At 40.6% G+C, this 14,634-nt stretch overlaps 1 protein-coding gene across 1 annotated transcript in view; it reads left to right on the top strand.

The window, feature by feature from the left end:
• The first annotated feature begins 490 nt into the window (after window positions 1–490).
• The window catches only part of NINJ2 (ninjurin 2), a 68,849-nt gene continuing 54,705 nt past the window's right edge, over window positions 491–14,634 (top strand). The window contains exon 1 of the mRNA XM_025170042.2: window positions 491–636. Within this exon, the coding sequence (XP_025025810.1) occupies window positions 604–636 (33 nt within the window). The 5' untranslated portion in view covers window positions 491–603. The remainder of the gene's footprint in view (window positions 637–14,634) is intronic.

The following is a 14,634-nucleotide window of genomic DNA, read 5'->3' as shown; positions in this document are numbered from 1 at the left end:
GATTCCAGAGCCAGATTTGGGGTGGGAAGGAACTGGTCCCAATATTATGAATCTGGAGCTGGAAAGTGATTCCTTGCTGTTAGTGGCTGATGTCTCTTGATCTTTTTAACAGTTGCCCAGTATAACAGAAACACACCAAGAGGGCCAACCTTATGCCATCTTCACTCCAACTCCCTCTAGTTGCAGCCTGTCTTTACGAATTGTGCCAAAAGCTGGCTTGGTCTGTGCCATGAACCCAGTGGTACATTTGCAGGTGTCCCTGAGTTGCAATCCCAGTGACCTCATAGGACTCAGCTGGATCCAGAAACTCCAGATACATGTAGTCATGAGTAACCTAACAAGGAGGACCATTCAGCATCTTGGAGACAATAAAGGCTTTGCATGCCACTGCCTCCACCACCACCAGTCTCTCTTCTCCTCCCCCATTCCAATGCTGCAGCCAAGGCAAGAGTTGGACTTCAGGCAAATGAATAGCAGGTCTGTTCCAGCAACTGTGCTTTTCCTCCCACCCAGCAAATGCTGTGGAGAATCCAGAAGGCTACCGAGACTTGATCTCTTGTGTGGGTTCAAGAGGACTGAGCAGAAAACCTGGGGAGCCAAAAGATGGGATCGGAAGGAGAAATGATCAACTTTCATGTGAGTGCTTCTTGGCCATAGAGGGTGGGTGAGGAGCAGTGTCCTAATTGCTTGTTCCTCATTCTTCCTTTTCCATTTTTTTCTGGCTTATTTTGATGTTTCTTTTCGGTGTTTTCTCTTTTGCTTTCCTTGCTCTCTCATTGGAGCTGATCATACGATCCACAGCCCATTTTCTGCTCATCCAGGGATTGATTAACTTGCACTGATAATGAAGATGAGAGGGAGGGAGATGAAAGGAGAACTGTCAGGGCTTTCTTAGAAGGAGAGGCAAAAGAAGGCAATCTCATTTTTTTTTTTTTTTACCAGCTGGAAACTGTGATTCCACTTCTGCTCTTACTCAAAAAGCTCTTCTGTGCTTGATTAAGAAAATGCTCCTGAAATGTTTGTAGGAAAAGAAATAAACACAGCAATAGCTAAGCAAGAAAAGATGAATTCCCAACTAGGATTCCTGGGGAAACACAACCTCTTGATCTAGCCCTTTTACTGCTCCTTAGTGTTTGTTTGACAAGGAGTGTGCTTCCCCAACTTGGCATCCCTTGAAAGGGACAGATTTTGGTCGATGGGCTGAATTTTAAGAAAAAGTGTCAAACTAGAGAAGTATCCAGCAAAGTGAAGAAAGGGAGCTTTCAGCTTAAGAGAAGAACGGTAGACCATAACATGACTTTAGGATATACTGAGGTTGCAATTAGGGTTACTTGGCTTTGGCAGAGCTAGCCTTGTCTCCTTCGTAAGAGGGAAGAAACAAATATTCCCACTTGCAAGAAAACCTCAAATAGCCATCTCCACCCACCCACCCCCAAAAGCAAGTACCATCAAGCCAGTATAAGATGGTAGAAAGTATGGGATAACTTCAAATGATGTGTGAGGGATACAACTTTTGAATGCTACCTCATATAAACTTTCTTCAAGTAGACAACCATATCAGGGGGAGAGGTTCTAGTCCTGTTTCTTTGATTACCACAACAGCTTTCTACTTTTAGGAAAGATATTTTTAAAAGGAGATCTTCCACGTGGGCTATCTTTACAGACTTAATCTGATTGCTTAGGCTCTCACAATGTACTTAACTACAAACTAACCATTCCAGCTAAATTCACATAACAAGCTAGACAAAAATACATTGGGCTAGTCTGTGGTTCAGAGGGCCATTTATTTATTTATTGATCAAATGTATAGGCCATGTCAACCTAGCTGAGCAGTTGGAAGAAGCTGCTTGTTTATCTCCTTCTGCTGCAGGCCTGAGTGTAGGTGTGCTTGGGCTGTACTCCCAAAGAACTGATTTTTTGGCTTGGACAGGTGCTTTGATCTGGCCTTGAGTTTGAAGGCTAAAATGGCTTTTGTCGCATGAAGCCCCTTCCAGGATATATATATGTATCATCTCCTGAACAGGGAGAGCTTGATTACCATTTGTGTTTAATGCTTTGGGCTACCAGATCTCAGCTGCAAAAATCCAGATGACCACTAATGGCAGCAAAAAGATACAGATAACTGAAACCTCTGGTGCCATCTCGTGACTATATGAATTTTTACAGTCCAGATCTGGTAGCCTAAACATTTTACTTGGCCTGTTGTATGTTGCTGTAGGGTTGCCCTTGAAGACCATTTGCAATGCAATTTGAAGTGAAAACTTTGGAGTCCTTTGTGCTCTCTGAGCTTGGTTGTTTGCTTGTAGATCTTTCATCATCTGACTAGGTAACATCATCAGTGCGTGTGAGTGTAGGTTTTTCTCCCTGTTTATATACACTAACTTCAAATGGAACATGTTTCACTAGTTTTTTTTTTAAATTCCATTGCTCTTAGCCTGTTTCTAAGCTCAATGTAAACGCCTGGTTTTAATCTTAAAAACCTCAAGTGGTTTATATCCTTGGCACTATAAGGACTACATTCTTCCACACAGATCTGCACGAGCAGCTGCTTTTTCCATCCAGGTCCCTATACCACTGGACATTTATGGCCAGAAATTGTTTGTCAGAACCAAGAAGTCTTAGTGTTAGAATATTCTGCCTCAGTGAATATGGAGGGTTTCCACTGGATGAGAATCTAATTCTGCACACAAAGGACTTTATTTTAGCCCAGGCCTTCAAGGCAAGTCAATTTTAATCTTGTTTTCGGGCTATGATATAGCTTGCAATATTGTGAATGTTTGCTCATTTATATTTTCAGCATTTACATCATTTACATTCAAGACAGTAAATGCCCTTAATAAATGAATGCAATATCACATAACAATAATTATAATATAAAAATCTATGTCAGAGATCGCTTTCTTTTTAGAAAATTATTGCTTTCAGAATTCCCTGTGGAAAGGTAATGACACTAAACCAGTTAAATATATATTTTTTAAAAAGAACAGTTATCGATCATAAAGGATAATACAAATGTTCCATTTCTGTTTCTGCAAGGTGGGGGGGGGGGGGAGAAATAGCCACCTTGTCCTTCATCTGAAACAGCTGAAATCTTGGCTGATCCTGTCCTATCTTGTAGTCTCTCATCCAAGTAAGTTTTTTTGTAAACCCAGATACAGGTAGTCCTCATTTAACGACTACAATTGGGACCAGCAACTCTATCATTAAGTGAGGTGGTAGTTAAGTGAAACCACAACTGTGCTTATGATCTTACTTCAGCTTTCCTTGGCTTTACAGACCTGCAAAAGTCATAAATGTGAGGATTGGTTGTAAAGTTACTTTTTCATCACCGTTGTAACTGTGAACGGTCATTAAACAAGGCAGTCGCTAAATGAGGATTACCTGTATGTTGAAAATACAACTCCCAGAATTCTCTTCTACAACACTGGCTGGAAATTCTGGGAACTGCAGCCCCAACCCCTTATGAGGATATCAGCTTTGGAAAGCTGAGTTAATTTCTCTTTGCTGATTTAAAGTCCATCTTTTCCGTGGAGCCCAATAGTCTTTCTGGCCATGAATGTTAAAACTATGACTCATAATCTATCCTCTGCAATTGGACTTCGAAGGAAAGAATTAGTCAGAAAACATTACATAAAAAATAAGGTTGAGAAATTTAAAACCATAGAAAGATCTGAGTGAATAAACTGCTTCCTCCAGTGGTCTACATATAGAATCTGTTCCTTTTCCCTTAGGAAACAGAAGAAGTTGCTCATTTCCTGCAAACAAGAAAAAAACGGTGACTTCATTCATAGAAATAGTTCCTGGCATACCTGCCAGGTTTGTCCATATACTGGGAATTAATATGGTGACCAGCCTCACAAATGGGGGCCGAGGATATTTATTCTAAAGCATTTTACACCTGGGATTATACATCTGCTCAATAATAATGATTCTAGAATTGCAAGCAAAGAACTGATTCATAGATTAACGTTTTTCGTGAATCGCATATTCTCTGATGCAACCAACTCCATATTGAAGTAATTAGCCACCCAAGGAAGGGCCCTATTTCCTAATTTGACAAGATATATATGTAGTAAAGTAATAAGTATTAGATTAAGAATAGCAACAAAGTGCACAGTCCAGTATCTAATCAAAGTTAAGCACTTTAAAAGCCCAAGACTAATTAATTCCTGGTGTTTGCAGTATATGCAGAATTGCCCTCTGTCCTTTTCCAACTGAAATCACTGAGAGAGTTAATTATACACTTCATTCTGTCTAAATTGAAATTGGTAGAATTAAAAAATGCTTGATTTTGGCTGGATTATGCAAACATTCCATTTTTTTCCTATTAAGCAAGTGGAAAGAGTGATTTCTGTGGGACTGTTTGTTTTACAGTTTGTATGTCACCTTTCTTTATGGTGTGGTATCTAACACACATCCTAAAGGTACTCAGAAGTGCTAAATCTGAATGCTTAAAATTAATGTCTGGATTTTAGGCATTTTAACAGATGATTGCCACATTTCACAGTACCTTATATATGTGAAAATCTGTAATACAGTCATGGGATGGAAGACAAGGGGTTAATGCCCTGCTGCAGGTTTTCTTCTCCAGAACTAGGGGTAGGTGAGGCTGTGATGTGTTTGCTCTCCAGGATTCATCTGTCACTTAGTATTAGAAAAGCATGAAACGTATTTCATCAGCTCTGGGATTTTCCAGACAAATCCAGATTGAAATGCACCCAAGATTAATCCAGGCTGTTTTGATAATGTTCTGGTCTATTTGAACATCAGAATGCTACAAGCACAACCATATTTAAAAGTCTGCAAGTCTAAAGCTTGAAGACAACTACCAACCAATCAGCAGTTGCTTCTACTGGCCCAAAACCAAAAATGAAGATGAAGAACTGTCAGCCAATCACTGTTTGGTTGCCAACCAGTCCCTGAATGTCTTGTTCTACCCCCTCAGAGCTGTGCCTAAACACACATCCAGTCCCCCTCTTCGTAAAAATAAAAGAAAATAAACTGCTAGCATTCTTGCATGTTTCTGTGCTCAGCATAGTGGCAAACCTCCATTGCATTTGAAATTTCTTATTCTGCTGTGCTGGAAGTTTTGAATTTGGGCTCCTTTATATAACACCAGCATGGCATCTCAGAACCTGGGGCATGTGGAGAGAATTCCCTCCAGCAAAATCTCAGAGCACCCTATCAAGTACAAAGTAGTGACGTCTTGCCATTTCTGAAGTTGTATTCTGCCTTGGAACCACGTTTCCTTTTCACCGACCCAGGGACAGATCAAAATTGTTTCTAATCCATGCCGCCGCTTACAGCATTTCTTGAGCAACAGAGGATTCATTTCATCCTTTTATCAGGACTGCATCTACTATATGTCTGGAAGACCTTTTTGTATTTAAACAAAATCTGAAAAATGTGACTCAGAGACATGATCTCTAAGTTAAGAATGGCTGAAGTCTAAAATGGTAGGACATCTGGCTATATGCAGAGTGGGCAATACTGAATTTTAAAACTTCTTTAAAAATGGAGTCCTCAGCAAAATGACTAGATCTCATTGAATTAATTTACAAATAAAAATTTGTAGGAGCAGGTCCTAAGGATCAGCTCACATTCTCATTTTGCAATGAGTTATAGATACCACATACAAAGACCAAGATCACTACCTTAGTTGTTTAAATGTTTTCCCAATCCACCAGGGATCAGGAAAGGAATGCCTTTCTCTTACTATGTGGCTTGCAAAGGGAAACATTCATTTAATATGCATGTGCAAATCAGATGAAAGGTGTTTTACCTATATTTCTTTATTAGTGCCACACCCAAATATTTATCTTTCATTATTTCAATCATTCCCCTTCAATTTGTCAGGAAAAGAAAAAGCTTTCAATTTATTTTTCCAAAGGAAAAGTAGATCCTGTGACGTTTTTATTGAGTGAAGGGGGTGCAGAGTTCTTTAGTTTAACATAGCTACAAGTAGTGGAGGGATTATGCACAAATGGCCAGTCCTTCATCCTGTCTGCATTCTGCAGCCTCTCTGGTTTCACATGCCTCAATGCAAATCACAGGGAAAACATCACAGGATAGAGACCTCCTTACCTGGTTCGTTTACCACCTCTCTGCAGCTGTCCCATCACCATTTTCCCTTCACTTCTGGGCCAACGGTTGCCAGGTCTTTTATCTAGTTTTTATACCGCCAAACCTACAAGGTAGAGCAGACTAAGAAACCAATGCCATGTAAATCAGGACTATGTTTATTGTAATAGCTGTAGTAACAGAATCTTGCAAGTCTGAATGTGCTTTCCCCTCCCTTCCTATATCTCTGTGTGAAGGGAGGGACTTGTCTGAGACATTTTCTCAAGTGATTTTCATGGCCTGGGCTCAAGTTTCCCTTATCTGACCATTGCTTTGACCAGCTCTTCCCCTTGTCCTTCAGGGCCATTCCCTCTGCCCTCTACAGTAGCTGGTCTTTTGCTCAGAAAGTGCAGGTGAACAGGCAGCAAGGAAGAGGAGCTACAGGTTCAGGAGGCTCAAAAGGTGGGCCTTGGCAACATGATGGCCATAAGAAATACAATATCCCCAAACAAAGCAGATTTATATGACATTGTTATGTACTATTGAAGCTTTCCACAACCTGGGGCCCTCCAGGTACTAGAATTAAAACTGTTTAGATTCCTGCCCAGCATACTGGGAGTTGTGGTCCCAGTGTACCTGGAAAAGGTGCCCCTTTAGAGTATGTACAAATGTACATTTGAACATAATTAATGTCAACAGAAATAGAATCCATCTCATCATGGGCAGGATATTTATAAGAGAGTAACTTCTGTAGTACCTCCATCTGCTATCTTGGTGCCAAGGAATTCAAGACCCCTTTGGCCTTTTGACTGTTTTTTATTTGTTTGTTTTTGGGGGGTGGGCTTTAAGCTAGATCAAAGACTGGGAAGCCCTTCAAATTGTTCCTGCTCCTGTGTAAAGGTATGTAATCATTCTATCTGTCAGCATACCCAGTGACAAGAGAGCCATGGTTCAGAATATCCAGTGGCCATGAGGATGCCTACCTAGGGTTCGTTTATTTATTGAATTTATATCCCACTGCAATCTCTTGACAGTGTACAAGATATGAAAGTAAAAATAAAACATCCATGAGAAGAATAAACACAACCAACATAAAGAGAAAACAAAAATATAGGCCCTAACAGTAAAAAAGAAAAAGTAAAAGATGGTGTAGTAGGTGAAAAACCCTGGAATGCTCTCCTAAAATCAGAAGTCTGGTAGCCCTTCTTCAGACTAACACATCTTAAAAGAATAAGCTTTTGTGAGCCAAAGCTCACTTCATCAAAATGCATGGAGTGGCTAAACCAATTTTGCAGGTTATATGCAAAACAAAATGCAAGTACCTTATCAATTAACAACTGTAATCAGTTAAAAACCAGAGAAGCCCAATTTTTAATAACCATCTGAAAGTCATCTCCTGGAAGACCTTTCCACATTAGCAGTGCTGCCAGTGAGAAGTAAGGCCTTTTAACCTCAGTTTCCCTCACTTCCCAGAAGTGTGGACCACAGGAGTTTCTCTCTCAATGCTCTGGTAGGCCAAGCCAATACCGTTTGGAGGAAGTGGTCCTCAGGTATTCAGAGGCCAAGCTATAAAGTGCCTTATAGATTAAAACCAGTACTTTAAACTGTGGCCAAAGCTGAACTGGTAACCAACGCAGAACCCATAGTATTGGTGTTACATGCTCCCAGGAGCGAGAGCCTGTTAACACATAGGCTACTGCATTCTGGACCAAATGTGATTTCCCACTAGTCTTTCAAGGCATTCCCATGTAAAGCCTGTCGCAGTAGTCTATTGGGTGATAATAAAGGTAAGAGTTATTGTAGCCAGGCCCTTCTGTACCAGGCAAGGCCACAATTGGCACACCAGCTGGAACTAGACAAAGGCCCTCTAGTCACAGCCTCCATCTGCTGTTCAAGCAGAGCCATGCATCAGGAGAACCACCAGATCACAGAACTGCTCCTTCACAGATAGTCCCTGCCCATCCAGAGACAACACGGATGTTGGTGGAAAACCCTGATGTACTGACAGCAACTCTGACTTACTTTGGTTCTCCCATGTAGACTCTCACAGCCTCTAGGCACCTGACAGAAGATTAATAGCACCTCCCCTACAGGCTGATACTGCATCTCAAGCTTTCAGATGATCTCCCCCCATGGTTTCATATAGATGTTAAAAAACAGTAGATTGAACTCCATGGCTTGCTTGAATTACTACATATGAAGTGAAGGACCTCAGAGGATTGGAAATAAAGTTCATCGACCAATCTTCCCCAGCTGAGAGTCCTCCAGATATGTTGAACTATAGTTTATTCTATTCACCTAGAGTTTATGAGAATTGTAGTCCAAACTTCAAGAAGGCACCAGGTTGGGAAGGCTAAACCATTCCTGAAAGAGACTAGCCTTGTATAGTCCAGGAAGCCTAACATTAGCAAGCCTAAGTTTGGAAAATCAAGAAAGATGGCCTTTCATGTGCTTCACAATGTTTATTGTTTTATTGATAAGATTTTATACTGAAAATATTTGGCTACCTAATATAAGTTGCTTTGGCTAATTGAAAGCACAACAGTAACAACAGTACACAGGTTCCTAGCACCCATTAAAACACAGACATGGAAAGCAACCTTATAGCTTTTGGTGAAGTTTGGAACTCTATCACTTGGACATAACTGTTGGTGTAGGTGTCAAAGCAGTAATTGAGTCAATTCTTAATGTTTTCCCTCACTGTTTCGTTGATCATAGCTTTGAACAAATTATATTTTTTAATGCAACAGGAAGTAAAACTATTTAACACAAGACTGGAGAATAAATTTATTTTTCATTAAATTTCAACATTAATGATATTAAATGTACTGTTTGCTCTGGTCTCCAGTACAGCAAACAATGATGCAGTCCTCTGCTATGCAAAACTGATATAAATGCATTGGGCATCTGTGTTAAGCTATGACACAGAGCATTCCAAAAAGGGTATTTGTTTGGTTCCCAGAGCATATGATCCCATCACATCCTCTCTCTGTGGCCAAGTTACTTCCAAGCAGCAATAGTTCATGGTAAAGCAAGCACTTTCCTCATTGGAGATAACCAGTTGTCTCACCTGTAAGCCATTCTTAATGTTGAGAGCCTCTCTAAATGTCACATTTTAGTTACTCTAGTAGGTAGCTCTGGCTGGTGGATGGACTCAATTACAGCAGCAGTGGGTGCATATTGGAAGACCTGAAGGACCAGGTTGGGGCAGATCATCATGGAGAAAATCTATCTAAGGGGTCACTAGGAGTCAATACCAACTTGATGGCACATACTGTAATCTATTTAGTAAGCAAGTCCTGTAAAGGAAATGTGGCTTGATAGCTTTTCATTTCTCCTTCAGTAGCCCAAGTGAAAGCAATCTGGTGTGAGTTGACAGGCTTCTCTACATTAAACAAGAGTGCCTGTCAGGCTGTTCAATTCTCAAATAAATAAATACATAAATATTTTTGTGTGGATTGGGATTGGGAGATTTTGTTGCTGCAGGACCTGGGGCAACTCAAGGAGGGACTGTGATGGAATGTATCTATGAAGGGGAGGGGGATGTTGTGGATTGCAGCAAAGAGCAAGGCTGTCAGGAAGGAGAGGGTGCATTCTGGGAAGGGAAAGGAGACAAAAGACAACACAGTCCGCAGGGGGAGTGTGGGAAGCATAAGAGGTTCAGGATAGCCACTCCCTAGAATCTCCCAGGGTAAATCCACTGGTTGCAGTAGTATAGATTGTATAGTCTGGCAAGATTCTGTCTATATAGTGTAAGCAAATAAAGGAACTGAACTCAACTGGACTGTTTCACCATTATTCTTGGGCTGGGCCTGAAAAGGACACTGATTTTCATTTTCTGTTCTCATGGCATTGTAGGGAACAAGGAAGATGACCATGATGGAAATACACAAGAACCGTTACCTAGGCAAAAGAGCCAAAACAGGTCCAGAGAAGTGAGATAACATTTGGAAGTGACTCAGGCAGACACCACCCTGATTCACTGGAGTATAAGAAGGGGGAAGAGGTCCAGCACAATTAGACGTGCAGGATTCTGTTATTACAGCCAGTCTCGATAAAAATAGTTTTAGCCTTCCTGTGGAATTGATTTTCTGGTCTGGTCTACCTAGTGGAGCTGACAGCTATGACACTGATGGCAGTGAAGGTAGCTGCAAGTTAGTTTCAAATGCTTTTAAGGATCTGAGGAAGGAAAATGGAGGAGCAGAAGTTCCCAAAGTGCTGCCCATCGCCCATTATTTATTGTTTGGTTTTAGGTTGCTTCTTTGACATTCTCTGAATGTCCATCGGTTCCAGGAAGTAGGAAATTATTATTTAAATGGCTATTTTGATACACCCAAAGTACCAGCTAGGACTAGTTTGTATGCACAGAAACAAACTTGAGAAAAATATCTGATACTTTTACAGGAATCCAGATGGTAGCTTGTGGCCAGTTTTGGCCCCAGTTCTATTTATTTTCTAAGGCCACAATTGGACTAGTTCAAGAATCTCTTGGCCCTGATTATATCATGGTGCTTGTTGATCTGATAAGATGGGCCAGCTTTCTTAGGTTCACACAATGGAGATTTTGCAGGGCATATTAAGGGCCTATCTGTTTTCACTGGTCTTGCTCCAGAATGAAAATGTGTGTGTGTGTTTGTGTGTGTGTGTGTGTGCCATATTATTTTGCTATTGGCATAGACAACACTGTATACTTGTTTTACTGTTGAAAGAATTTCTTGGCATCTGTGGCCTTAAATGTGTGGCTTTAGAGCGGTTACAAAATCTTTGCCTTGAAAGCACATTTGTTTGCATCTGCAGGAATGGCTAATTCCTGCATGCTTTCTAGTACCACAGAGCCCTTTGCCCTTATTTAGTGATATTCCTAGAAAAAGTGCTCACCAAGTTGTGTTCTTCTGCTGGTTGATTTAAGAATGGTTGTTTGAGACTCAGCTACGGCGGCAGAGGAGGTCTGTGATCAGAATTCCAGATATCTTTTTATAGCTTTTAAAAAAGCCATTGGAAGAGACGGCTTGCACTGGGGTCCCCAGACTGAAAAGAGAGGTTTAATACTTTGAATACTTCAAGGGGGGAGGAAAAAAGGCAGAGCAGCATGAAACAACTTCACAAAAATTTGCACTGGGGAATATCTTTCCGCCAGCAGTATGAAGAGGATGGTAGATCCAGAGCAAATTGGGAGAACATGCAGAAGGAGAGACAGTATCACAGGGTTTGTAGGGTGAAGTCGAGTGGAAAGAAACTCATTGTGTAGCCAAATATCCATTTGATGTAGCCAAGTATTATAGTATTGAGGAAAAAGGAGTTTTATCTTAAAAAGTAGTCCAATTTTCTCTGTTTAATAAGTTAGGGGGCTTCCATGCAAAATGTTTATGGTGCTTATACATCAGCCCTGTGCCCCTGTAATTCCACACCATCGTTTCTTTTTGGCAGCTGAGCTGATTGCCCTGCAAGAGGAATCAGTCTTTTTGGCTAGACACGGTGGCCTCCACAAAGTCCAGGTCTGACAGGTGACCTGGGGTGAAACTGACATGCTCCTGTCAGTTCTGGCTTTTCTTTGGCAGGGAAACAGAGGGAGGAAGAGTGTTTGATGCTGCAGGACCTGTCTCAGGGCAGGGCAGGGCAGGGAATTTTGTTCCTTGTTTACTGTGTTGTAGGTCAGCAGAACTGAAAACAATCAAGAATTACTGGTGGTGAAAGGGTGCTATGGAAGTGGCCTAAATCATATACTATAGTCAGTACTGGTCTCCCCAGGGAGAAGTTTTCATCTCCTCTCTGAAATTCCTAATTTGGAAAAAAAAAAATAGGAAGGTGGAGCAATAGGTGGTAAAGGAGTAGGACTGGGAAAATATTGAGATCATGTCATGGGCATTCACACAAAATGGCTGATGGGATGTGTTGGCCAGTCAGAAAATACTCATTTATCAGAAGGTAAAGGTGGAGGTTGGTCCACATTTTTTCAGTCCTCTAGAATGTTCTCTATTGCTCCAACTAACCTATGTCTTTTCCCCCCAAGTTAATTGTTTTATTGCATTATAAAATACAGATAATACATTATAGAATACAGGCAATAACTGAGTACGGTGGTATTTATACAATAGAAATGGGAAACTGTTAACACTGTCATGTTTTAGATCAATTTAACCTTTAAAGATAAGAAAAAAGTTTTATATCAATGTTAAATATGATACTTACCTGCAGGGGAGATATCATGATCTAAGTTCCCCCCCCCCCCTAGTTTGGTGGGCACACTTCCAAATACAGAACTGAGCTGTAACTACCCATCATTTATATTTTTTAAGAATACCTCTGTGGCTTATGTGGGTCTCAGAGACATTATTTTAAACAAAGTTGGTTCTAGAAAGCTGCACTTGGTTTCCCTGCATGCTCTGGTTTCCTTCCTTCCTTCCTTCTTCTGAAATTTAAAGATAGGAGCCTGATAGGCAATAAAGAAGGTATCATATTTGGTTTGGGGGGAAAAATAGGAGAAGGAAGCACTGTGTACATCACTTTGAGCTCCTGAACGAAGAGTGAGATATAAATCTAACAAACAAATTAATAATTGGCATCCATAGGTGCCACAGCCTTGATCTCAGATCATAATCTGTATAGATTTATCTGGAAATTAGCTCCTTTAAGGACAGTGAGCACCTCCTTCAGAGTAAACATGTGCAGCAGTTTGAAAGAACTCTGAGAAATTGGTGGAGTGGGTGGAGACCCATGATGCTGAAAACAGATGAGACATTAATCTCCAAACAAAATCCCTTGGGCTTTTAGTGATTTTTGTGCCTTAGATACATTGCTGCAAGGAAAAACGTACAGCAAGAGGGAACCTATCTGCAGCACGCTGATCTGGATAATCCCTAGCATTAGGGATTTCATTGACGAGCCTATTATCCAAACTCAGTATTACAGGTATATTGATTACCATGCACAGAATTTCCTGCCAGCATACAAAGTAAACATTCTAAGAGTCAGCTCAACCCATCTGGAGGGAACTAGGTTGGAGAAGGTTTCCATACATAGGTTTCCTCCGTTCCTATCTTGGATTGAAAGTTAAGGAGGAAGAGAGACACAAGTATTTTCAGCCCTATTTAGAATGCCTTTATTAATTTTGTCTCCTTTATTGCTTTAAACAGCTGAAATGAGAAGCCCAACAAGCATGCCATCAACAAAACACCCTGATTATGCTGTCCCTGTGATTTGATTTTTAACCACATGGGGACTAGGAATGGGAACTCCTGTCATGGTTCCAAAGTCTTGCAAATGACATGAGAGAAAAGTTTGTGCATTATTTAAGGCCATAATTTTGCAGTTGTCTGGTTCACAGAGTGCAGTAGGACTCGGAAGTCTGGCACATGTTTCCTACTAATGCTTCTGAGAAAGAAGAGCTCATTAGAATAGTCTTCAGCCTCATGGCCTTCTGGTGAGTGAGGCTTCCGCTCCTGTAATCCCTTATTTTGCACAGGCAACAGCTTGGAAAAGGCAACAATAGAAGGTGAAGTACCATTCTTTCTTTTTTTTTCCTGAGAGTGAAGGAAAGAACCATAAATGGAAGAAAGAGACCCAAGGGGTTGGCTTGATCTTTGTGCTCATTAGCTCTCATCGATCTCTGTGTATCTATCTACCCATCTATCCATCAGTTTTATTCTCAACATCCTTATATAATGTTCTGCCACTGTGAGAATGCTATACTTTCCATTGCCAGTGCAAGCACTATATAAAATATTTGAACAGGTATGTATTATAGGTGCCCCTCGGATAGCATCTGTGATAGTACTTGTCATGAACGTGGACTGGATTGATATCAGTCACCTTTGTATTGGGATTCTCACCCCACCTGGCCTGGGGTGCAGTGCGAATATCTCAAGCATGGGGATGGCTAGCCCCGTAGAGGCCTACTGCCTTCAGCCTCAGATTTTTCATCCTCTTGGTCTCTCCTTCTTCTTTTTAGTAATGTTTTAAATTAAGGTTTTATGTGTTTATATATTTTATGTTTTAATGTTCGTTGTGAATCGCCCAGAGTTCCCCCATTAGGGGGAGATGGGCAGTTGAAAAATTAATTAATTAATTAATTAAATAAATAAATAAATAAATAAATTTGTCTCCAGGTTGTACACAAGATGCACCTTAACTCAAAAGCCCAGCCTGAATCAAATAACACATCCACTGCAGTAATGGCAGAGGGATGTGGATAAGTTATGTTCTTTAAACTACTCATATACATTTGTGATGGAGTTATGACTTATTCCTCAAATAGCTGAACATCATGATCTTACAGTTCTCAGCCATGTGTGACAAAGGGACTTAAGTCAGTACTCTGTTATTTGTTCTGTAGTCGCACTGTGATATTTCTCCCCCATACTCCAAATTTTTCCACCATCTTGCTGGTTATTAGGGAACCCCTTTGTTCTATATAATAATTATTTTAATTTTAAAGCATTTACTGTATGACCTGTTCTTCATCTAAGTGGCTTAAAAGCTAAGGTCTCCCTCTAGTCCAGATGGACTCTTACTGACTTGTATGGAGGCATCCACATACAGTAGCTTTCTTATCATTTTCTTCTTCTGGGATTTCTT

Source organism: Python bivittatus, unplaced genomic scaffold, assembly GCF_059951505.1.
Source record: "Python bivittatus isolate LINGU-HERP-01145 unplaced genomic scaffold, Pbiv_v1 ctg000330_np1212, whole genome shotgun sequence".
In the NCBI taxonomy this organism is placed as follows: Eukaryota; Metazoa; Chordata; class Lepidosauria; order Squamata; family Pythonidae; genus Python; species Python bivittatus.
Note: the sequence above shows the minus strand (reverse complement) of the source record. Positions and strands in the feature narration are given on the sequence as shown.